Source organism: Pelmatolapia mariae, linkage group LG23 (genome assembly GCF_036321145.2).
Source record: "Pelmatolapia mariae isolate MD_Pm_ZW linkage group LG23, Pm_UMD_F_2, whole genome shotgun sequence".
Taxonomy (NCBI): domain Eukaryota; kingdom Metazoa; phylum Chordata; class Actinopteri; order Cichliformes; family Cichlidae; genus Pelmatolapia; species Pelmatolapia mariae.
Window position 1 is genome coordinate 11,943,015 of NC_086246.1, and position 26,633 is coordinate 11,969,647.

Here is a 26,633-nt window from a genome sequence, read left to right on the forward strand (position 1 = left end):
AGCACATGCTTTATCATGTACACTTTCTCTTGAATTGGCTGCAGATGATATTCTTAGTGTTCTTAGTATTCCCTTATTGTGTAACTAGCTGTATGGCTTACCGTTGTCCAGCTAGTTAGCTAGCTAGCTTAGCCCCAGTGGGTGCTCCAGACAAACCGGGAAATCAGAACTACTGGATAACTGCAAGGAGGAAGTACCGTCTGAAGCAGAAGCCCCCTGCAGACCACCAGTCCATTCACATTACAAATTGATTTTTGATTATTGGCGACTCTAGCCTTAGAAATTTCCCCACTCAGTTGTATTCCTGGGGCCAGAGCAGGCAACCATCCATCCATCCATACATCTTCTTCCGCTTTATCCAGGGCCAGGTCGCAACCTAAGCAGAGAAGCCCAGACTTCCCTCTCCCCAGCCACCTCCTCTAGCTTGTCCGGGGGAACACCAAGGGGTTCCCAGGCCAGCTGAGAGATATAATCTCTCCAGTGTGTCCTGGGTCTGCCCAGGCCAGGACATGCCCGGACATGCCTGGAACACCTCACCCAGGAGGCGCCCAGGATGCCCAAACCACCTGAACTGGCTCCTTTCGATGTGGAGGAGCAGCGGCTCTACTCTGAGCCCCTCCCGGATGGCTGAACTTCTCACCCTATCTCTAAGGAAGAGGCCAGCCACCCTTCAGAGTCAGGTCATTTCTGCCACTTGTATCCGCGATCTCGTTCTTACGGTCACTACCCACAGCTTGTGACCATAGGTGAGGGTAGGGATGTAGATCGACTGGTAAATTGAGTAATATTATTAGAAAACACTGCATGCATTTTAATTTCTATGCAGATGACACCCAGCTTTATTTATCCATGAAGTCAGATGATACATTAAACACTATTTCTAAAATTGGAAATATCCTGTATAAGAGTCATGCTGAAAAACTAGTTTTTCATTCATTTATAACTTATAGACTGAATCAAAAGACCACTTTGCTCTTAGTGTGCAAGCTTACTTGTGGTTCCAAGAGTTTTCAAAGGTAGAATGAGAGCCAGAGCAGGTTAGGGTTAACCCTAACCCCTAACCCTTCTCTCTAGGAGTAGAGTAGGGTCTTGCAGGTTCTTTATCTTACCTGGGTGGTATACAAATAAAATGTAATTGAGTTGAATTAAACAACACAGACAGTAAAAAGATGGACATAACCACAACATCATCCACTGGGTAGGAATGTCATATTATAAAGCCTCATGTTGAGAGCTTTGTCACAAAGGAGGGGCCTTTCTGAGTGTAGATTAGTAGCTAGGGTATTTGATTAAATGGTAAATGGCCTGTATTTGTATAGCGCTTTACTTAGTCCCTAAGGACCCCAAAGCGCTTTACACTACATTCAGTCATCCACACATTCACACACTGGTGATGGCAAGCTATATTGTAGCCACAGCCGCCCCGTGGCCGGGGCGCACTGACAGAGGCGAGGCTGCCGGACACTGGCGCCACCGGGCCCTCTGACCACCACCAGTAGGCAACAGGTGAAGTGTCTTGCCCAAGACTGTCGGAGCCGGGGCTCAAACTGGCAACCTTCCGATTACAAGACGAACTGCCAACTCTTGAGCCACGATCATCCCCTTTAACTCCCCCGATTAACTCATATTGCATCAAGTTGTCTCGAATACCAGTGGATACTGAGATTAAATTATAGTTGGCAATCATATAACAGTCTATCATGGATAAAAAGAAAGCATTGTAATGCTACATCATTGTACACCTAAGGATTTTTAACAGAAATTCCAAAATTAGATGAGATTACAAAACACGACAAATTTTCAGAAAAGTGAATTACTCAGTCAACACAGGCTGTATAGAAATGATCCATTATTCCTTTTTTAGCCCTGTTTGGAATGTCATCAGTAAATATAACACGCTAAAATGTAGTGTAGAGAAGCTGTTAGCTACATGCACAGGGCATCATGTCTCGTGACCTGCTTAATCAGAGAAAAAAAGAGCCAATGTGCTTTTCTTGCCTGGTGAGCATAATACCTCGTAGATGTTTGACGAAGAGGTGTCAGAAGAAAAGGTTTCCAAAATGGCAATTTGTTGTATCTATGAACTTAAAGGTGGTGCTAACGTTTTGCTGTTTGTCTATGCAACAAAGATAAGTACAAAAGCCAGAGTGTAATATTGCAGCAGCAGCACAAAATGTATCAAGTGTTTCCTCGTGAGCTTGCTGTAAAGCAAAGACAGCGGCTCAGGTGGTCGGTGGCTCTATCCCATCTCGAAGTGTCCTTGGACAAGATACTGAGTCCTGTGCTGCACCCAATGCATCCATGTGAATGAGGGCTACACTATAGAACAAGTGACTTATTTGAATAAAAATCTACACATCCCCCGTTTATCTGACCAAATGATTTTTTTTTTTGATTTTTTTTTTGAGGGGGCAGGGTTGGAAGTCTACAGGGATTTCCTTACTTTATTTGTATATAAGATATAAATAATCCATTACATGCTGAGACTACGGCCAGGTTCGTGGACTTTTTGATAATTTCAACAGCTCTCTCTAAATATTCAAATCGAGCTGCATCAGCTTTCTCTGTAGAAAGGATTGAGGTGGTGCAGGTTCTCCACCCAAAGTTACCTCAGACCTCTCTGTCATTTAATTTCCTTTTTGACTAAAGATTACTCTTCTCCCTAAACAACCTGAATAGAGGGCAGAGTAAAGTTTAACAGTAAGCACTCATAAATCCCCAGAAGAAAGGATGTATATTTATACTTTCCAAGAGATTTGAATCCCAGTCTTTCTGTACGTTTCACATATGAGAGACAGCAAACAAAGGCTCAAAGCCACCTTCACATTTCAGCCGCAACGTTCCGAGTGTTGCAGCGGAGGAAATGAGCAGGCCTTACACAAGCTGCACCTGTACAAACAAGACAACCGATCACAGGTGTGCCTTTTGTCCAGGCCTGAAATAATGTAGCAAAACATTTATTTGTACGGAAATGGCGGTACATTAAAGACCACTCTTATAATACACAAGATATGGAAGCTTGTCGTCTGTGTGCAGTGCCTTGTCAAATATTTACACGCCACTCCCGACGCACCTACCGAAAGAGACAAAAGTAAAAAGCCTGTTGCTGTTTTGTTCTCAAGGAAGCATGCCAATCAACCCAGACAGCAGGAAAAAGTGCGCACCATTTTCAGGATGAAAATGCCCCAGGTGAGTAAATTTAAACATGGGTCATCACACAGAAAAAGGAAAACAAACCCAAAAACAAATGCTACCAACCACAAATGTAAACTTTGTAAAGTCGCATACATTACAATGTCTAATAGCTTATTATTTAAAATTATTATAGATTCAATTCCAAATTTTGAGAATTATTGACTTTTTAAAGTACAAAATGATTGAATATACCAATAGAAGAGATTTCTGAACAGGTACAGTCATTTCATGCTCCCTCAGATAGCTGTGGTATCTGTTTACATATAAACACTGAGATGGAGCTGGAATGAAGGGACACCTATGGAGGAGGGCCTCCATAGGTGTCCGCATCTGATTTTGGTATAAAGTGTGTTTTTACTATGCCAGATTCCCCTCTGCTTGCATAACATCTTTGGTTTACTGTCAAAACAGCGTGTCTGAGTATGTGAAAATGAGAATAATTGCATGGGCATCACAGTGAAACTGCTGTGTCTAGGAATAAATGTTTAAGAAACAGCAATCAAGCCACTGTGTACCAGAAAACTAAAAATATTTACAGAAAACCTGATTCTGATTAGAATTTGTCCCCTGCTGACTAATCCCTTAAAATGGGGTCAAGTTTCTGCCACATTCGTCATACCTTCACATGCATTTTGGGAAGGGTTGGAGTATGGGGGGATCGTAACAGTCTGGTTGCAGAACAATAAGCTGGTTATCTTTAATGTATGAGATTTGGATTTTTGATGGGAGAGTAAATAAATGACTGTACAGAATCTATCTTAACAAGCACAATAGCTGAAGCCACCTTTTTAGGTTCTTTGAATGGATTTCTAGCACACTTCATGCCTTGAAGCACATTGCTCTCTTACAGAAGCATAAATGAGGTTGTCCCATAGATGCATTGGAGTTTGTAGATGTTTCTATTGGAATTGTCAGTGTAGCCGCGAGGCATCTAGCCTGCTGGAAATCTAAAGCAAAAGAGGATCCAAATCAGAGCTTTCCTTTGTGAACTCAAAGCACAATAAATCTTATAATGTCTGCATGGCATAATTCAACAGTACCTGACCATCCATGAAGGATAATCAAACTACATACTGAACTTATGAACTGAGATCTCTAAAAAAAAAGATCTTTCTTCCCTTAATGAACACAAACACACTTCTCTTCAGTTTTATTGGCATTTATTCTAAAGGGAAAAATATAGAATTCAATAAATATTATAGCAACAACATTGACAAAGACATTTTGAAGGTGACATCAACATTCAAGAAAACGTGTGTATACAGCGGGAAGAAAGGATTAGGAAAAGAAAATAGGGACTCGGGCGCTGAGCTGACAAATGTGACAGCACTGGCATTTGAACAAGCTAATTGAGAAGCTGATGGTCACATTAAAAGTGCATCAATACCGTTGATATTTAAACAGCTTCGTCATTGCACTGTTGTTTGAGAGGAAGAAAAAAAAAACACTAGTTCAAAAACACTTGTTTCTCAAGACTTTGGAAAAAGACTAATTTTGAAATTGACACAAATCTCTTACATTATGCGATATTACTGCGGAGGTCATGATACTCAAACACTGAAATGACCCATGGAAGAAAAAAAATACAATCATCCTTTCCGAGTTAAGGTCTGGTCACAGCATAAAGTTGAACAGCAAAATTCATTTCCAGAGGTTTGCGAAACGTGTAGTGCGGTGAGGGCTAGCAAGCTAACTGCTAAGTGGACTAGTTTAAAACAAAAAAACATGTAATCTGTATTGTGGCATTCATGGTATTCCAAATATCTGATAATCTCTTCTTTTAATACTGAAGAGGGCAAAGTCCTTCTAATTACAGTGAATGTATGTTTCTGCATTAAATCTGCGCCATAAGTATGACGTAACTCTTCTAAAGCCCTACGTGATAAACTGAAGTGCAGAAATGTACTAAAAATGTAACCACACATTGTGTCAACATAGCCCACACAGGTACAAATGGTGGCAATACCATCTGCCACTAGCATGGGCTACATGGTAGACTCGGCATGTAAGTCTAAATTAAGCTTTAGCAAGTTTGCCACATATCAGCAAACTTCTTCATCCTTTGGTTGTCTCGCTCGTTTATTCAGTGACCAATACAGTAATCCAGTTTGCAGATATTTATGAGACAAAACAAACTGTTCCTGTCATGGGATGGTTCATTCCTGCAGAGGTTTTCGTAGTCTAGCTAATCAACCACAGCTTCCTCCAATTTGGACATTTAGAGTAAGGTATTGTTGATCTTCTTCTGTTTGAATCCTCTTTTAATGTGCTGTGATTCGTGACGCAAAGGTTCCAGCCTGTTAAGATCGAGGGGATCCTCCAGAGGATGAAAAAGTAAGCCAAATACCAAAAACTCCAGTTTTTCCAATGTCACTTGGGGCTAGCTCCAAAAGCAAGTCCATCCCCAGAGACTCCCATATTAAAATGCCTATATTTACAGCATTTATTAAACAAAAAAATAATAATATTTGCAGACTGGTACAGGAAACAGTTTGAACCTTGATGACACCTCTTAACAGTTTTTATAACTCGTCCAACTGCATTCTTCTTAGTAGCCAGCAAAGGAAAACTTCTCTGGCTGCAAAAACACACTGGTTGTAGGTCTAAGGTGAAACGGCTCTCAGCTCCTTTGTTCTGTGACAACCTTCTGATTTTATATGCTCAATTGCTAGAATTGGTTCATAATGAGAAAGAATTGTAATGATCCTCATTATAGAACGAAGGATATAGCTAACTATAACTGTTAGCTAGTTCACTAACTAACAACCTGTGAATATACAGTCTCCATGGTCTCCATTGGTATCTCAGTCATATCTGCCTCTTGCACTTCAAATCTAATTTCAAATCACCAAGATGGCAGCCGACTAGCTTACTAATCAGTAGGTGAAATCACACTGGCTACATCTATCTTTTATCTGTGGTTTGCTTCTGTTAATCCAAGTTACGTATCTGGATGCGAATATATCTTCATCCAGCTCAGATCTGGGAGCAAAATTCTAGTATTTTATCAGTCAATTGACATGTGTGTATTGTATTCAAATGGAGCTAGCTAACAAAGCTTGTTAGCATTAAGTCACAACTCCATCTTCTTGTCCAAAATGTAACTTTTCGTTCAAAAAAACCCAACATGGTTGTGGCTAGCATTAGGGTTGTGGATAAGTCACAGTGGCTATGTCCATATTTCATATACAGTGTTCTTTTTTTGGTTGCTAATTTTTGTTAAGCTAAAGCTCACTGGACCCATTTAGGGCCCAATAAAAGGGTTAAAGTACACCATTTCTGTTTTTGGAGAAAATAAAAGGCTAACCTGCACTGTTGCAGTGTGCATTTGTTTTCATGAGTCTATCCATAGCTGCTGATGTAAGAGAATGTAGTATTGGTTCAATCTCATCAGGATGAAAATAAAGCAATGACACAGTTATACACCAATGACTTCACATTACACCGACAACATATCAGAGACAGGGGACACTCAGCTTCATGTTTCCATTGAAAGAAATTAAGAAATAAATCTTCTAATCTGTTCTGCACACAGACTAACAATTACAGGAGTAGAGGTGGGAGTGAATCGGTTTCAAACCACAGTGACGAGTTGTTGTATAAGCCCTCCGAGGAAGAAGTCTTTGATCCAGCACAAACAACAGCAGCTCCTCTTTATTTCCTCCCCCCGAGGCAGCACCCCCCTACCTACCACCCCATTGCCGGCTCTCGCTTGTATTCAGGAGACCACATGTTCCTACGCATCTTTTTATAAATGAGCATTTCCTAATGACATCATTCCCCCTGCTCATTTCCTGTTAGCATGGAAAGCCTTGACTGCATCCGCTTTGTCCTCCCAGAGGAAGCAGGTCACATCCCCAGGCAGGTGATAGATAGCTTCCTCTTTTGGTGGGGCAGGGGTGGGGGCCGCGTTGAGTGGGATGCTTACTATGCATTGAGTTTTCATTGGTGCAGAGTATTCCAGTAACATGTACATGAATTAAGCTTATAGAACCCCTTTCCAGACAAATAAGGGGTCTTTAGCATGCAGGAGGGAGCATTGCCCCATAACTTCCTGCTTGCACTGTGCTCCGTCCTCATTCTCCTCAGTCTGATCCGATTTAGTCTGTGCAATCACATGACCGAGCAACTTTTGGCTTTGTCCTTCCGGAGGTCCGAGGCCACGGCCGCCAGGTCAGGTCTACCAGGCATGTGTGAAATCCTCTTGCTAGCACGGGCGGTCTTGCTGCGTTTGACGTTTTTGTTGTTTTTGTTGATGCAGGCCAGCGTGGCCACATGGAAAATGTCTCTGACGCTGTTTTCTGACTGATGGGCCGAGCACTCGATGTAGGGCGCCGAGATCTGCTTGGCCATGCTGGAACCCTAAGAAGGAAAACGTTCAGGCTTACTGAGATTCTGTTTTTTGTAAAGAGCTTGCGTCAATAACGAAAGGATTTGCACACTTTCACAGGGGTCAATTAAACACAGCAATGACCTGATTAGGGACAGGAAATTGGAACCATCTACCATTTCAAAATGTTCTTTTAATCTACAAACCTGGTCGTAAGAAACTGGCGCTTGTCGATGGTTGGAAAGCTCCACAAGTGTGCTCAGATCGGTGCGCAGGTCCGACTTGCAGCCGACTAACAGCATCTTGGTGTTGGGACAAAACTCCTGGATCTCACCTTTCCACTGTGAAGAAAGACAAAATAGCCTCAATCATTCAGGAGTTCTGACATAAAAATGAAGTAAATTTTGTGTTTTAAAAGAATGTTTTTCTCGTGAGTGTGTTCAAATGTTTGTTGCCCTAATAAAGAATTTGATGAAATCCCCCCTCACCTGCCCTTTAAGTACAAAGGTTAAAGCTGCCACTTCCTGAAGCCCCTCATTGCTTTGAACCCTAGAAAGGAACTAGAAGTAATCTCCATGTTTCCTCCCTGACAACAATAAACGCTCTGTGATCAATGGCATTTCTCTTGGGGCTTTAATCTGAGGCTAATGTGCCTCAGGGCTGGCTGTCTGGCTGGTCAGGGGATCAAGTTCATTGACATCTGAGGAGGAAGTTGGTTTGTATAATGTGTCTGAACAACCTAAAAGCCTAAACCGAGGTTAAGTCTCATGTAGACATTCATCGTCTGAAACGCAGCCTTCGACTAGCACAGCTTTAAGCACTTTAAGCTTCAGTTCAAGCTTAGCGATTAGGTGTATATGACGTGTTCCCAATTACTCACGACAGGTTCAATTACAGTGTGCAACAAATGGTTAGATAACTAATGTTACCCATCAAAGCGGCAGACTGAAAGGGCCAAAAAATCTCGGTGCATCTGAGGTCCTCTCTGTTCCTAATGAGCGAGACAACTGTTTCTGTCTCGACCGCTAATTCTGGTAAACGTGAGTTGCTTTGAGAAAACATTCCAGGTCGGCAGAAAGCAGCGCAAAAACAGGAAATGCCTTGCAAAAATAGGAGCACATGCCAGGTGTGTTTTAATGTGGGAAGATAATGACTTTTACATTTTGTAGTTTCTCCACCAGTCAGATGACTGACACCACCTGTGTTGCTTGATGTACAGCACACACTTGGACATGTGAGAATCAGCCAGTGACACGTCCAGCCACAGCAGGGTTTTGACCTGACACTGAAGTCACATTGCAGCTATACGACTTCACATGACTGAGATCACAGAAAAAAGAAACGACTGCAGACTTTTGATCCAGGCCTCTGTCACCAGTTCAGACAAAAATCAAAGTACTTGAGAGGAATGTTTAAAAATCGAGCTTATTAAAGACGTGTTTCCTGCATGGATTTGCCCGAGAGGAGCAACAAACCTTTTTCATTACGCTGTCGAGCGTTTCTGGGCGGCTGATGTCGAAACAGATGAGCACAGCATCGGAGTCGGGATAGGACAGGGGCCTCACGTTGTCATAGTATGGAGATCCTAAAACAAAGGAAAACAAGAAACTTGAACTGCATTCACACACTGTTGCGCAAGGACAAAACTGCTGTATGCATAACTGTGTGAGCAGCCTCTTTTGTTCCAACAGACAGCCAAGAAACACGTGGCCAGCTCAGGCTGAGAAATGTTCCTGATTTAATTTGCAGTTTTGCTATTATTGGATAATCTTCACAGGGATCCAGCTCAAGGGACATCAGAAGAAACTTGCCATCAAAGCTGCAGAACAGAAAACTGAATTACAGAGCTGGTTAGCAGAGGTGTTCTTATTTAAAACTTGGTAGATGGGTAGATTTCATTTTTTATTGGAAGACCTGAAATATGTCTGGCATTGAAGGCTTTTTCTTAAACAAATGAAATAACAGTATTCGAGTGAGGGGCAGGATCAAAGTCTGTTTCAAGAAAGCACAAGGAAGACCAAATTATCACTTGAGCACTACAGATAGTTATTCTCATACGTCATGATTGCAGCTCAGCCATAATCCATAGCAACTAGGCGAGAAAAACAAATAGTGCCGCATCAGTAGAAAAAATGTGCTGACTACAACAAGATCGTTTACTGAAACAGAAAATTTCTCTGAAGGAATAGAACTTCAGAGCGAGGAAACGACTCCCTCCTCAAATTGAAACCATGTGCGAGGGCGACGCCCATCTCACCGCCTGACTGAAGCGCATCGGAGGTTGGGGGGAGGGGAGCTTGTCGTCATGTCAAGGTGAGTCAAGATCACATGGCAAGCAAGAAGTGACCACACACACAACCAGCTGCCAAGAATCTGGGGAATTTTGTTTTTGGTAACTTTGGGTTCCCTTGGGAGGTCTTTTATAAACACGGCTGCAGAGAAAAGTCAGGAATGCACTGGTTCGCGCGCGCACACACACACACACACACACACAGTGCTGGTGTTCCTAATCTAAACAGTCTGGATGGGAGATGACATCGTTTTAAACAATGCTTCCAGGCCAGGGCCCCACACAACAAAGCACGACTAAAGTGTGCGTACAGACATCTCAAATATCCATGTCCATAATGTTCCACTCCATGTATATGCAGGAGATCCCAGTTATTATATAGAATTACACAAGAATTAATATTGCATGTAATTCAACACTTGACATGAAAAGCTGCACATTAAGCTTTGCTAATGGCAGAGCTGCTTTTCATTTAGCAATGTTTACAAAAAAAAAAGAAAAAAAATCCTCTTTGCCTACTATATAGACATTTTATTACACTACAAATTACATTAAAATGTAAACTAACGCAATCATTTTACAGACTGAGGAGAAAAGCTGCTGAGACATTGATATGATGCATTATTTTGCATTTTCCATTATTAGCCGTCAGTCGTTAGCAACTGCTAAATGTTTTAATTCCTTTCAATTGTTAGCAATTCTTGCTAGCAGTTCTTGCTAATTTGCTATATGAATAGCAAGTTAACAAGAACGTCTAGCAATTCTTGCTAACAATTAAAAGGAATTAAAACATTTAGCAGTTGCTAACATTTATCAAAACAGTACAGACTGACATTGTCAAATAAGCTAGTCATAATTAGCCAAGCTCTTTGACATCAGTTTACAGATGTTACACAAAAAAAAAAAATGCAACCTCACACTGGTTTCATCATTGTATTTTGTTAGGAAGACTAGATGGTGAAAGAGTTTTTGTTTTGTTTTTAATAAGTCTGGGACCTGCCTTGACCTTTGTGGACACTCCTGGTGAGATCATGGGTTCAGTCACTTGTATTGGGTCAATTGGTAGTTGTCAATCACAAGTCGTTAGCCAATAAACATGTGGTTTCTCAGTCAGAACCACCTTTCTTGTCGCATCCAGTCTTTGCAACCAAGAGGACAACAGTGAAAATCCACTTCGAGGCTTCGAAACAGAACCTCAGGAACGCAATGGATCATGTCGAGGTAGCCACATGTGCGTTTTCAGGATAGTTGGTTTTTTTTGCAGTAGATTTATCACCCTCATCGGTATATTGTGTGTATCCGTTCAACTCCTTAACAGTTGTGGTGGACTTCCCAAGAAGGCGGTCGCCTTTCCCAAACATGGGACAAATGAAGTATTTCCAGTCTTAACAGTAAAATCCACAGTATCACTATTACAAAAGTTAACCTTCACGAGCTAACTTATACGGTCTGATATATTGGCTCAAAAAGGATTATGATTATGATCTTGGCCTATCAAAGACGTGTCTGCATTGATGCATATAACCTGAATTTTTTTGCTCCCTATTAATCTGTACCTGCTCCTAAAATCTAGTGTTGGAATGAACTGAATAAATTATTTTGATGTCTTGATCTAAACAGTGTAGTTTGGATGGGAACTTATTTCCCACTGGCTCTCGGAGTGTTTTGGAAAGTTGCCTGATAGGTGATACCGCCTAAACAAAAGGCCAGATGCTGAACTGTTATCAAGGGAGCACAGCAAATACAAGGCGAGGATGAAGGTGGTATCCCCCACAAGACCACAAGAATTTATTTCTTTCATGACCGTCTCGCAATCGATCATGACCACAATGGGCTGTTCGATTTTTTTTTATTCCAGTGCTCGTAGCCTGGAAGAAATCAGTGGAAAAATAAAACCTTGCGACTAAAAGGGCATGCTGTAGAATCGGTTGACATTTCACAATGAATAGACTGTTTTTATTAACCTAATGAGAGGAAATGCGTATCTGAGCTGCAGTGTGAAGTTGCTGTGTTATTATGTCTGCACATATTTCTGTGAATTTACCTGCATGTTAGTGCATTTATAGCAATAAATCCAACGTAAGTCCACTGCAATTTCAACATGGTGCATTTAAAATTCGACCCTCTGTGGAAGCGTTTTGCTAATAACTTTTAGTTTCCTTCTTTGTTAGCTGTTTAGAGTCGTTACTGCATTAGCTCTGCATCTGAGACCAGCCTCCGCTTTGAGGTCATCTTCCTGCCAAGTGGAAAGATAAGAGGAAATCCCACAGCTAACACACACACAAAGACCTGGTAACTGTCATCTAATTAGCTCCTGTCATTGTTCTCCCACAGGATCTCTAAATCTGGAAGAAAGACACACACCCTGTCCTCCCTTATTCTGTCCTTTCGATATGTCCTCCATCCTCTCTCGCCTCCTATTAACCATAGCCTGTCTTGTGTCTTGCTGTTGGGCACAATGACATAAGAGGAAATTGTAGAATGCCACTAAATGCCCACTGTGGTTGTGATCAAGAAATAAATAAAGCTCTTGTGCTTTTTCAGCCCACTTTCCACAATAGCTTGGATAAAAAGCACCACTTAATGCAATGAATCTACATGAAATGATGTGGAAAACACATTCTGGTCTATTCATGCAATCTCAAAATATTCCATAATGTTAAAGACATACAACTTCACACAATAACAGCTTTTGCTTTATCTCACACAAGCACATGCAGACCTGAGGTAAGCCAGCTGTGGCTGACAGTCTACAGTCTGGATGTATGGCAACAGATCTGCAGGCCTGCTGGTTTACTGCATAGCTAACATAGCTGAGCAGAACGGAGCTGCTGGGCGGTGAGCTTGTGTGTGCATAAATACATAAAAAGAGGCATTAGGCCTTTGGGGGACACCTGTGGAAACAACAGACGTTGACAGGCACGTCTAGAAATACAGCGCTAGCAAGTTTATACCGCTCGCCTGCAATTTACACCTATGACTATCTGCTGTAGTTGCTGTGGTTACCATGATATTTGTTGCTATAAATCTAAAATCTGGACATGAAGGATTAATAAAGTAACCTTTGGTATCACAAAATATGCTCAAATATAGCAGGTTAACAAAAGATATCTTTGGATGCAATTTAATAATTCAGTGTGTACTGTGTTAAATAGCCAAGTCTAATATAGCAATACCATTGTAACACACTGGTATGTTGTGTTAACACATGTAAGTAGTAACTGGATGTACTGGTACTTATAGAGCACATTTATACTCAGTTTGAGCACTCAAAGCACTTTCTACTACGAATCCCACCCACCTTTACAGTGTGTCCATCTATAGCCTAGCACTTTTATCACACTCACACGATGTATAGGGGGCAACCTGAGCCACTGTCGCCCCTGTTGTGCATGTGTGTTATGTTAAAGTTCACTATGATACACTACAACATGCTCTAATACCTTAAAAAGTATATTATTGAAAGTTATGCAACATATAATAGGTGACCAACCATTAAGATTTATCATTATAAATGTGTGTCATGTGTCATAATACATACATAATACTTCAAGAAGCCTGGAGAACTATTCCTGAAGACTACTTAATTGAAAGACAAAAAAACTTCCCAAATACTTCAGCAAATATTGCCAATTTCCAATGAAATTATAAAAACTGACTGTTTTCCTCCGTATATTGGATTTCCATTTATATTTCTTCATGTTTCAATAAATATAAAGAAGCTAGAGGTGGCTCAAGATTACTGCTTGGTACTTTACACTATACTGTACCGTTTCAGTACATCATGGCACATTACGTTATACTAGGATCGATTGCAGTGTAGTTAAATTTGTTTAAGATACAATACTATCTTATGGCACTCCATGAGCCATGATACAGTCTCGAAATCAGTAACTGAAGAAATAAAAAGTCCACCAGAAGGGCTGAAAACAGGAAATCTATTTCACTTCTCAAATTGTGTAATCCAGCTGAAAGAAACTTCCTGAAAAGACATTGAGATATGATAAACTTTACTTAAACAAGCTTTCGAGAGGTTACTTTGGCCACAATAACAAAATACAAATTGGGTAAGAGTCAAGAGTCGGGCCAAACAGGATGCTGGTGAAGCATTTAGGACAGTCAGATGTTTCTCAGTGATGGACTGGCAGGACACATGTGCACGGGGAGCCAAGAATGCAAAGTGCTCAGTGTGAAGACCGGACATGGATTTTAATGTCAGGTGTTTAAAAAAAAAGTCCTTCCATGACATTAGCAGACAGGAAGTCCATTAATCTCTCCCAGGATCCCACTGCCCTTCAGTTCATACACTGCTTCACCATTACCATCCCATTGTCGGTCGGCAAATTCTACCGTGATTCGATTTCTCCCCTCTGGAAACGAGGTAAGGCTTTAGTGATCCACACCACTTCTCTTTCACTGGCTGAGGATCTGGGCCTGCTGGGTACAAAGGGGGTCTTTGTAGAGGAGGAAGTAGAAACCTTTAGTCTGAGGAATGCCAGACATGCGGCTCCAATTCGCTGAGCCCAGAAATGTGATCCAATCCAACAATGGTTACAGACTGAAGAATCGGGGGGAGTGTGTGTGTGTGTGTGTGTGTGTGTGTGTGTGTGTGTGTGTGTGTGTGTGTGTGTGTGTGTGTGTGTGTCTCAGAGAGAGAGTAGCAGAGGAGCTTACTGAGTGCATGCAAAAGTGCCATAGTTAAGCTGTCCTGCACTACATGGGAAACAGGACATGTGATATGCTCTAGTAACTATAGAAGGGAAGGATGATCTGTGCTGCTCTGACCAAGCTCTGCCATTATGCATCTTCCATTACAACTCCATTATCTGTCTTTCTTCCCATTTTGCAAAGTGGGTCAACTTTGAATGTGCACAGTAAACAAAAAAACTATTTCCCCATATATATTCCCTGTGATAAATATTGTCAAATGAGATCCACTGGGTCTGATGTTTCCCATTGAGATTTCTAGAACTGGAAAAGTCTGAACTCCTCTAGTTCTTGTATTTTTCCTGTTAAGCTTGAAAACGTATTTGTTGTAGCTTTGGGAAATTGCCTAACAGTTGGAACAACTGTGCCAGACCGATTTCGGAAGTATGAAAATACTAAGCCGTTTCCTGCAGTTCAGTTCCAGCGTAAGTATATTATGAATATTTCAACTGTGAAAAGTGCAAAATCAGTTTAAAGCAATCTTCTGTGAGCTTCGGATTAGCACAGAAACAATTAGTTGATTGACAGGAAATGAAACGACAGCAGTTTTGAAGTTGCTTTCATCGACATTTTAATATAAACAAAGAGGTCATATGACCAAAGAAAGTCTCAGGTCTCCCTTAGCTCTACTACTTGGCCTTTTAGCATCTTTTAGCTTGTTGTTTTGGTCTAACTGCTTATAGCTTTACAGTCTTGGTCTTTCTTAATGACTGTTTCCAGGTGCAACGAGCAGCTGTTTTCAGAGAAAGGATACATTTTTAAAAACAACAAATGTCACAGCAGAGCAGATTGGCTAGCAGCTGGTGGTCACAGCAGGAGCTGATGGAGACCAAAACAGAGAGCGAATATAATGTATGTAGAAATGGGTCACCTAAACCAAAGCTCTGTGAATGTTTCATTTTTTGCTTGTTGTTCCAACACCAAGGGGTTAAAAATGAAACCCATTGAATAAGGGACAAAAGTCGGAGCCATCATTTGTAAAAAGGGTAACTCCTACCTGGTGGTTGCTTTACAAATCTAAGAATTTGATGCTTGAATTGGGGTATTTTTATGTTTTGTGGGGGTTTTTTGGTGGATTTTCTGATTTGAATAAAATAATCCATGCTCATTTCCACTCTGTAAAACGAGAAAAGACCTAAGGCACGCAGGTGCTGAGCCACGGGGGTTGCTCTGTTTACCCACATGGTTTTCCTATCCTCCTGTTTGACTCTCAAACAAGCACTTTTCCTGCTCATTCAGACACGGAGGCAGACAGGCAGACAACGTAAACCACTTCCCCTGTTGGTGAAAGAAGCATCAAAGGCTCGCGCCTTGGCCCCGGCGGACCTCACCCTGAGACTGGGGTGGCAATGCTAGAGCAGACAAGTAGGTGGGGGAGAGGGGGGCAAATGGAAGGCTGTATAACTGGCAGGAATTTACCTTAATGGGCCGAATTACTCCCTTCACCATCCCCTTTAAACACAAACACATATAAACAGCAGGCTGCTCATTAGGCCACTCATCACTGCAGAACAAAGACCACCTCGGTGTGTGTGTGGAGGTGTGTGTTTGAGAGGGAGGGGAAGAGCGGGTGGCAGTCCACAATGTTTGTCTTCCTCCCTTCGTGTTGGTCTTTGTCAGAGTGCAGGCCTGGGTCTCACACACACACACACACACCTCAGGAGATAAGGGATCAATTGGATTGGCTGTGGCAGATGGGGGTTTCAAAAAAAAAAAAAAAAAAAAAGGACCAGTCAAGCTGAAAGCTGCATCAATTGGTCACTGTGTGTGTGTGTTTGTGTGCTGGGTGTGGGTTTGGAGTGAAGGTAGGGGTGGGTTGGTATAGGGGTATCTGGCACCTTCTAAAATCCAATGATCTAATAGGAAACCACCCCCAACCTTCCTTTTATGAAACAGAGAGAAAAAGAAAAATGGCTCCAGGCAGGCAGCCAACACAATTCAATAAAAGAAAATTCTCACTCGGGCCAGTTTTCATTTCTTCGCCTTTCCACATTTACACACAAAACTGGAGGGATGAAGGAATTTTCAATTTGATGTCCTTGTTTCACTTTCTTGTAGAGTTACTGAGGCGGCAAAGGAGCGCCACTCTGCAGATGCTTTTACTTTTATTTTTGCTTGGAAGTATAAAACAGCTCAGAAATCTGGCTTTTAAGAAGCTGCTGTTGGATTTTCCAGTCTGACGTTTCAGAAAGAAAGAAAGATCTCAAACTGACCTCGATCTTCAAGTTACCCAAACGTCACTCAGGAATTCCAGGCCAGGGATTTTCCTCTCATTCCCACACACAAACACCACATGCTCACACACATGAAACATACACCTCGCTGCTGTGCTATTCAGTGCTCAGGCAATGATCGATGGGAAAATGGGTTTGTTTACTCACACGCACACACACACGATGCTGGTTTTCAGACCCCAAACACAAAGTCTAACCCGCAGGAGATTAAAAAGAAAAAAAGCTGCTGAGCCAATGTTGCTCAACCTTCCCAAAAAGCACAGGAAGCAGGATGAATTTCAAAGTGTGTTCACCAGATGTATGAATATGAGCTCCATTCGGCCTATCATTATGTTTCCTTTCCTGTTTCCACTTAAGCTTTGCTCAGCTGGGAGGAATTCATAAATCAGATCCATTCCACTGAGGCGTTTCTGCGCTCGAACTGAGCTATGAGGCTGAACGTTTCCATGTAGGTAAAAGGTAAGCCCCGATCTAATCTGAGGGGAAACGTGCGGTTTCGAGGAACAGCGACTCCAGACTATGGGAAAGGATTAACTGCGCTACATTGATTAAAATGGGTCACAGATTAATTTCATTATTTGAGAAAAAACAAAGCTGCCCTGGGACTCTCCTGTCTCCTGATTTGGACATTCTGGGCTAAAACCTGTTATTTATTTATGATGCAGTCAAACATGGGTGAATTCTACCCCACAAAGTTAATAATAAACTAGCTCCATATCATTCAAATCAGCAACTGGAGAGTGACTGATCACAGAGATGCATGTTAGAACATGTCCACACCACCGCCACAACTGACACAAGGTGACACTTGGAGCATGAGTCAGACAGAGAGGTTGTTGGAAGTGAGGATTACCTGAGGTGTCCCACAAACTGAGCTCGATCCTCTGCGTGTCGATTTCAAAGCTGGCTGTGTAGTTTTCAAAGACAGTGGGGACGTAGCTCTGCAGGAAACATTTGGAAGAGGGGAGGTCAGGGAGGAGGCCTGCCAGGTTTTAAACTTTGAAGAAACTGAGCAACGTTAGATTTATTACCCTATTAACACGATCGTATACTACAAAGGTGTTGGTACTACTACGTTTGGATTTCAGCCAAAACTCATCACAACACGTATCAAGCACTACAACATGAATGTCCTTCATCACTACTGGAACAATCCACGTGACACAGCCAGGTTCAGAAGAACAATGAGATGCGCTGGCCGTGGTATCTGTGTGTGTTATTAACATGCATCATGTCCAGCAGGCTGCAGGGTCTCACCTCAGGGAAGCAGTCTTTGGCGAACACGTGAAGCAGCGCAGTCTTCCCGCACTGGCTGTCCCCCACCACCACTATCTTACACTTCACACTCTGACTGGGATCCATGCTGGATTTCAGAGATAACTTCTGACACGGGCGTCTCTCCTTCATTGATTTGAGTCGGTTTTAAAAATGAGTCCAATCCTGGGTGGGTGTGTGTGAACCGTCGAGAAGCAGCTGGTCTCGGTGCCTCCAAGCCTGCGCGCCTGCTCTCCTCCCCCGGTGTCTCCGCCTGCTCTGAGCCGGTAAATTCCATTTGCCTACATTTATAACGTCGCAGGAGCCAATGGCAGCGGCTCTCCTTCCGTCGGGATGAGGCACGTCCCTCCCTTCGTCCAGCGAGCCTCCACACAGACGCACGCCGGGCCAGGCACCGTGATGGCGCCCCCGTTTGGACTACACACAGACCTCAGCTTCAACATCAAAACAATAAAACACAAACTAAGATTTTTTTAAATCAGTAAAGTAAATCAGATTATAGTTTCCCTTTGCCAGTTTTTTTAGAGTGAAGTAGTTGTGAAGCACTGAAAAAAAAAACAGAATTTTGCGCAAAACTTAGACTTACAAGAAGAGCAGCGCCAGTATAAGGCAATTCAAACTATTTATGTTGCCTTTCCTTTATATGCTATAACATGATTTTATAAAATAGTGATAAAAATAGAGACTGGCCTGTCTTGAAACTATGAAATAGGAAATCTGCAACATAACAGCATAAAACTGTATTAAAGTTTTAAAATTGATGGAATACAGCAGATACATGCAAACATTTTATTTGCTATTTATTTGCCAATATACCAAATATAAGTCAACAAGGCCTGTGCTGATATTTACCCAGCACATCAATGCATCTATAAAATATAGATATTTATTATTTTTATAGCCACAGTTCAGCCGTTAAGTCCTTCTGCTGGGTTGTGACTATGTAGTAAAGCAAGTAAATGTAGCCCAAATCAAGAAACGATCAGTCCTTGTAGGGCAGTCATGAAGATAGGTGTGCTTAGAGTTACCACTCAGTTATCCTTGTAACTAAACATGGGCAAGCAAAATCAAAACAACCTTGCTGCTGCTGTAATTAGGTGGAATTAACCCTTTATCATCCAAGTCTCATACAGGCTTTTTGTCCCTAGCACAAATGGTAATGGAGTTACTGTCATGAACATAGGCCCCGCCCCTGGAGTTAAGGAACACGTCACAGTCAGTCTATGATTCACACGCTGTCTGTTTACTTTCTTTAGCATGACTGACTAAAAGGCAAAGGGTAATAAACATTTATGATTCTATAATTGTCTAATATGACACAGTGACTATTCTAACAGACAAAATATAATGTGCAATTTGAGCCCAGCATTGCTGTTTTAGTTTAGCTTTCTTAAAACACCCTGTTGCTATAGTGTTTGCTACAAGATCAGTGTGGAGGAAACCACATAAAAAAAAGGTTTAAAGGTACAGAGCAGGGATGTGAAGCTCATTTTACATCGTGGGCCACTTTGGCCTTAAGTGGGACGTACCAGTGACACTCGTCTTTCAGTGTAAAGAAGTTTAACCACGCGCTGAATCCCTCAGTTATCTTCATAAAAGAAAAAATAAGTGCTAATTCAACAGCATGTCTCAGTTTTTCTGCACGATAAAGTAAAAGTTTCTGTAGTAAATAGAAAAAGTCTGATATTAAGTAATTTCTGTCTTTATGAATGATCCCAGAGGTTTTTATCAGTAGAAAAGTTTTTACAAGATACAGTTAAAAGTCAAAAAATCAAAAAAAGTCAAAAATTTATACCTTTCTTCACATTTTCCAAAGCCGTCCAGTGGGTCAGATTGGAGTCTTTGGCAAGCTGATTCTGGGCCCCCGGGCCATATGTTTGACACCTCTTATGTGTTACATCTATAAACATGTATATATTAATATGAATACTTTATTTCAGTGTAATTAAAATGACATGCTCTGAAATAAAAATTATAAAGGCACACTGTATTTTTTTATTTGCAAACTTTTATCGTATTTAATTCCTTTATTTTAGAATGATATATTTTACTCTATATAAAAATGAAAGAATAACACATAAAAGGAGAAAAAAACACTTCATTACAGAGATGTGCACGGGATAATTGATTAAATAATGAATTAAATAATACAATCTTAGACGAAAGACTGTGATATGTAAATAGTATGTATAGCTGATTTCTCAAATACATTTATTCTGAAGTATTAAAAGGTGATAAAAGATGTTTAGTGTTTAGGTTTCCCAACAAGCTAATGTAATAAGTTTAATGGAAAAGTATTCATGCTATGCCAGTTCTCGAGTTTCATCTTTAGAAAGATCTAGCTAAAATTAATCAATAAACTGAGCTGGAAAACAATTTCTAATTACGCTCAATGAGCACCAAAATAATAAATAACTTTTTTGATTCATCTGTAAAACTGCTGCTGAATTTTAAGCATTAAAGCTCCGTGCTGTTTATCATGAAGTGTTAGGAATGATTTAGTAAATAATGAATTCACCGCCCCTCACATTTTAAACAATGTGTGATTCAGTTTCAAATGGTCGGAGCACTCTAAAGGGCTCATCGAGCCTTTTGTTACTCACAGCAGCATACCTTATTACGGTCCTTTGTTTCATACACATTTCACTCAGCCCTTTCACAGAAGGATTTTCATTTCCCTGCCACATGTCCAAAACAATAAACCCAGTGAACCCAGTAGCACATGCGGCTTATTTCCAATGCACAGCATTAGTCGTTTCCAGGGAGGATTCCCCTCATTATCTGTGAGTAATACATATATTTACAGTAAAATACACAGCCACACAAAATATATCAGCTGTCTTCCAGACAAGTATTAGAAGAAGTGGAAACTCAATTTCCCGATGGGATCAATAATGTGTCAGAACCACATTTTCTTGTGTCTTTTTCAGAACAGGAACCCTTCTGGTTTAAAGGCCTCCTCTCTGTGCCTTCAGGCTACTTGTTCCCTAGCACAGCGTCACTGCTAATTTTCACAAAAATGAGGGGAACAGCGGCGTTCTACAGCAGCTCTCCCCTCTGCCACAGAGTGATTGGACTGCGAGTTGCTGGCAGCGTTTTTACAGTGGGACAGCTCCACCCTGCAGGCTGTGCAGTGGGAGTCCCGTCTGTTATGTGGGAGCTCTGCCTCCAGGACACAACACTGCCAGGAGAGAATGGACTGGGTGGGGGGATTGGCAGGGTGGGGGCTACTTGGCTGCTATCTGTGTACCATATGCATTTGACCTCATTCAAATTCTGTCAGAATTTGAAGATTATGGAGGCTTTACCTGCCTAGGTTGCAAAAAACACCGTTGTTTCTGTGGTGACTCCCTACCTCGTCACTTTTCCCTCATCTGAGCTTTATCAGCTCTACATCAGTAAATAAACCCAGCCTTTTAGAGATTGCAGTGGAGACGCGTCAGAGGAGATGGCGAGCAAAACCACATTAACTGAGTTGTTTACACACTGCGCCCCGGTGCCCTTCTCCAGCTTCAGCGAGGCTGTCTCGTCTGTGCTTGTGTGCGCTGCTCTCTGCTGCAGCCTGAAGCTTTGCCAGTCTCACTTGGGTGCAGCCACACATTTGGGCTAAAGTGAGACCGTGCAGGGTGACATCATGCAGAAACATCTTAAAGGTAAACTGATATACGAGATAGCATCAGCCTGTAACAGTGGATGCCTTCAGGGGCTGCTGTGATCATTTTAAAATCTCTTTGTAATGTCCTACATTTCCCGTACAGTAGTGCCACAACACACCGCAGAGATGGAGGATAAAAGTGCCCGAGCGCTTCCAGGTAATGCAAAGAGTCATACTGCGGTCGAGAAACTCAACATGTTTTGTTTCGAGTCATTCTCTGTGAACAACACTAAACATGACACTGGCTGGCTGGACGTAAATGACGATACAGACCCGAAGCATGCACACAGTGCAGCAAACTGGGCTGGTAGACAAGTACAGTTGCCTAAATACTGTACATGCTTCTCAGAATAGAAATGAGGGTACCACCTGTTTCTGGTCACACGGTGCTGTCAGCATCAAGCGGATCTCGTGTATTTCCACAGGGGCTGCTCACAGCTAATTTTCCACAACCTTTCCATGTTTAAACTTTCATTTACATTTTTAATCATAACAGAAGAAAGCAAATCCATAATTAAACAACACTGGTAGCTTAGCATGATGAGCATGATGTGTCTCAGTGATGATGTCGAGGCATCCTCTATTAATAAGCTCAGACGCTGCCTTCTGTTTTTCCTTTGGGAATATCTGTGCTACTTAAGTATCCGCACTGGCTGTCACATTAGGATAAAACATTTTACAGAAAACGGATTTCTGTGAATGTGCTGTATGCAGCAGCTGTAGATGTGATGTATTAAGTCTGAATACTGGCTAAATAGTTTTTTTTATTGCAAATAATGATGAGAATTATTATAATTAATACACATGAGTGCTTCATGTTTTAGATACCTGACCTTCATTCACTGCATAACTAGGTCAGAACATGTCTACCTTCATAGAGAAAATACCTCAGAGCACCAAAACTGTATTTTCCACTGATTAAACCCATTTCCACCAAGAAGCCATCACTATTGGTGATATCCAGCACAGTTCAGGTCTGGGTCACACACCGGTGCTGGATATCACTGCTGGGAAAAACTTCTCAGAGCCCTGAATAAGAGGAATTTCCCAAAAGGCTGCAATGACTTCCAGAAATGTTGAGCAATCGCAGGAAACCGCTTGATAAAAACAGGTTGCAAATTAACAGATCAACAGTGAGTAACAGAATAGAATTGGATCCAGGTCTGAAGTGACTTGGTTTTGGCTGGCAGGCCAGCAGTGCTAGAGGTGTGTGAGTAGTCTAGGTCACTGGGTCTCTTCCCCCTCTGCCCCGACTGCCCCATAGTTATCTCTGTCGACGTGCATTCAATCAGCGGGGCCGCTGACATTTACTGCTAGGGCAACGGCAGCGTACGCTTGGTTGTTTCAGCTTGAGAGGGGTTTCCTCGATGGTTAGTCATCGTGACTGGGGAATTAAGGGCAGATTCAGAACAGCTCAGGGAGAAATAGCGATAGACTTTATTTCTCCTTTATTGGAAAAAAAAAACGTGCATGCATCGTGGGTCACGGTATCCATAAAGAGGACATTCTTACTGCTAGCAGTCAGAGGTTTAATCACATACATTCTTAGACAAAACGAACACAAATTTGACATAACCTTTAAATCACCTGCTTCAAAGGGTCTCTGAAAAGATAAAATACAATTTGTTGAACACGAGACGATAGATTCTCAGCCTTGATCTCAGGCTCACAGCAGCAGGGGGCCAAAGCCTAAAAGGGCTCCATTTTTAGGACCAGGACAGATGTTATTTCACACTAGCCGAGCTTGTGAGTGACCCAACATGTGACGTGTGTCTATGTGTTTGTGTGAACACAGATTTCTTTTCTTTTTTGCAAATCCTGTGAAAAAAGCAAATGCTTAAAGCAATAATCATCCCTTGTAATCACTGGAGTTACTGTAATTCCACCTTAGTGGTGTCATTATTTATCATAATATAACTATTATACCTTTATCTTTCTCTAAGCTTAAGTTTACATACTGTTGCTTTGGGTGTCAACTTACAACATTGTAGTTTACAGTAATAACAGAGATGATTTCATGTTAAAAACCACAGCGCAGGTTCCTCGTGTGTATTCTGAGTGAGACCAGTTCTGTCAGCTAGCTAGCTAGTGAAGCTAAGTAGTTAACATAAAATGGAGTGAAACCAACATGAATATTATTTATGTAGCAAGTACAAAAGAGGGATCAATGTGATTGAATGTATGGATTCATGGAGTTTGAGAACCACTCTTGTGACTCTTTCTAGCTGCGGGTTTTCCATAATGTTGCTGTTGTTTCTTTGACGTCAGTGCCACTTCTAATTCATCAATCAAATATGTATATTGCTGTATCAAGAACATTGATGATATCACTGTACTCGACATTATTTCATGTATTGCTTAGAAGACTGGAGACGATTACTGAACACTTCTGGGAAGATTTCCAACATTCCTTTTAGTATAAAAAATCTCTTGAGAAATTTTCTCCTGTTTCCAGGAACCTTCAGAGTTCACTCCGTCCTTTAAGGAGGAATGAACAAGTTGTTTTACCTGTTACTCTACTGTTGGAGATCCTTTAATCTCCTGTACCAGTAGTTGTGAGTAACTTATGTAGGCTCAGACTGTTTTTAAGCCTTTGATGGGAGTGTACAGTTTTACCACATACTGTGAGTCACCTGCCATCTCTTACTGTTATAAAACATTAGTAAGGAGGACCTAGAGCTAAAGGTAAACTGCCAGCAGGCCAGACTAACACTACATGCAAAATCCAACAAATGACAAAAAATAGAGCCAGCCTTACATTCTGGGGTTTCTGGTGCATGAAACGGTGGTAACTTGGAACCCCTAATGAATCCTAACAAGCGTCGTCTCCCTTTCCTCCCCGCTTGGCTTACTAACACATGACATTTTCTGTTAATAAACCATTAGCTTAATATCTTCTGATGAATGTACTGTAGGGCAAAGAGGGCACGGCATACACACTATGGCAGTAATATGTTAGACCGAGTACAGGAACTCTGTCAACTGTCTCCCATCAGTCATTAGGTCTGTTCAGGCATGGATACGCACACTTGCCACGAGGCAGTGTGTGCACTCTCTGTGTCTGTGTGTGTGTTTAACAGACAGAAGGATGAATCGTTTCTAGGATGACCTGGTTTTTCAGGGAAGTTTGAGCATGTGTGTGGCTGAATATATGCGTGTGTGGAGGTTAATGGCGCATAAAATGATGTCTTTATTAGCATAAAGCTCATGATGGAAAAATAATCATATCTGTCAGCTACATGACAAGAACAAAGGATGTCTGCGAGTACTCATTATGATGACAGTAAAAAAGTCATTAAAATGCTACATTTACTTTTTTAACCCCACATTACCTGATTTAAAGTGAACTTATATGATTAATATGCCTGCCCGATGCACATTTGTTAACTCTACTTTAGTAGCCACAAAAAAGAAGATTTGTGTTTGAGCAGAGACGTTATAAGAGACAAAGAGATAACTCAGAAATCATAAATGAAATGTATGCAAGAATTAAACACTAATAAAGATGGTAGAAAAAATAACGTCATACTGGGGAAAAGCCAACAAACCTGTCATGGTCCTGTGCCTTCCCGGCTAGCCCAGTCTGGCTACAAGTGTTTTTGCCTCTATTGTCCCTTCTCTCTTCCCTCTCGCGCCCAGCGCACCACCGGGGCGGAGTCTCTGTGGGCTCCCGCCCCTGGCTCCCGCACCTGCAATCAATCCCTGGTGATCAGCGCTCACACTAGCTCAATACTTAAGGAGATGGCTGGAGGTGCCTCGTCGCTGGATTATTGTGTAACACTCGTCAGTGTCATTACAAGTCAAGCTTTCTCTGAGTTTCACTCGTGCCGCTACTTACCTGATCTCCTTTCTTGTGCCAGACTTCTCGCCAGCCTAAGGATCGCCGTTGGGTGAGCTAAAGCCGGAGTACGAGCTAGCCTGAGCGTCCATGGAAGATTGTACATAGCCCGTGTGTTCCTTCCCCGTGCCTGTGTTCCTGGAGACCCCCCTTCCCGTGACTTCCCCCCCACTTGTATATATTCGCACCTGGTGTCTGTTGTAAATAAATTGTGAACTAATTGAGACGGTCTGCCTCTGAGTCTCTCCTGAGCCTGACAAAACCTTTTCAAACCCTCACTCAACATGTGTTAATAGACCTCTCTGCATCGAATCATATCTGTTATTAATCTCTGTCTCTCTTCCACAGCATTTCTTTATCCTGTCTTCCTTCTCTCACCCCAACCGGTGGCAGCAGATGGCCGCCCCTCCCTGAGCCTGGTTTTGTCAGAGGTTTCTTCCTGTTTAAATGGAGTTTTTCCTTCCCACTGTTGCCAAAGTGCTTGCTCATAGCAGGTCATATGATTGTTGAGTTTTTCTCTGTGTGTATTATTGTAGGGTCTACCTTACAATATAAAGCTCCTTGAGGTGACTGTTGTTGTGATTTGGCGCTGTATAAATAAAATTGAATTGAATTGAATTGACTGTACAGACTGTAAATTTGTACATGGAATTTATAATAACCATTGAATTTAAAGGGTTGTTATCTGTCTAACACATCCACCCCATCTCCTAAACCTCCTCCCTACATGCTACTACTGATGTTTAGTCCAGTTCTTGTGTATTCTGGCAAACTTTAGACTGTTCTCCTTTCTCCCTTCCTTAAGAAGGCTTCTTGACAGTCATTCTTTCATCAGTCGATGGATCAGCTGAAGGCCCAGATGCATCCCTCAGGTCCTGTGCCAGCTCTTTGCTGGATTCTATCCTATTTCTTGGATACTGTTCGTCCACTGTAGATACACCTGTCACGTCTTTTTTGGCCTCAACTTGTCCAGTGTTTTGAGAACACATCACACTGTGCAGAGATATGATAGGTGTCATCATGCTTAACCACATAAAACTCAAAGTGATCAAGGTGAGTTTCACAAGATCTTGCAGTACTTATGATTTGATTCTGAGAATTTACTTGTC

General features: G+C 41.7%; 1 protein-coding gene across 1 annotated transcript; it reads right to left on the bottom strand.

The window, feature by feature from the left end:
• Positions 1-4,343: 4,343 nt before the first annotated feature.
• rnd3a (Rho family GTPase 3a) lies at positions 4,344-18,302 on the bottom strand. The gene is made up of 5 exons (XM_063466745.1): positions 18,014-18,302; positions 17,610-17,697; positions 9,001-9,110; positions 7,732-7,866; positions 4,344-7,557 (listed from the first exon to the last, which is right to left on the bottom strand). Exons 1-5 carry the CDS (start codon positions 18,161-18,163, stop codon positions 7,309-7,311), a joined length of 732 nt encoding a protein of 243 aa, XP_063322815.1. The 5' UTR covers positions 18,164-18,302; the 3' UTR covers positions 4,344-7,308.
• Between the last annotated feature and the right edge of the window lie 8,331 nt (positions 18,303-26,633).

What these genes read in the sequence shown, in the direction of transcription:
- rnd3a (XM_063466745.1), bottom strand. Translation starts at nt 18,163, where the DNA reads ATGAAGGAGAGACGCCCGTGTCAGAAGTTATCTCTGAAATCCAGCATG. An exon ending in CAGTTTGTGGGACACCTCAG is followed by an intron (nt 9,111 to 17,609) that starts GTAATCCTCACT and finishes CCTTTGTTTTAG; the next exon opens with GATCTCCATACTATGACAAC. An exon ending in CGCCAGTTTCTTACGACCAG is followed by an intron (nt 7,558 to 7,731) that starts GTTTGTAGATTA and finishes TTTCCTTCTTAG; the next exon opens with GGTTCCAGCATGGCCAAGCA.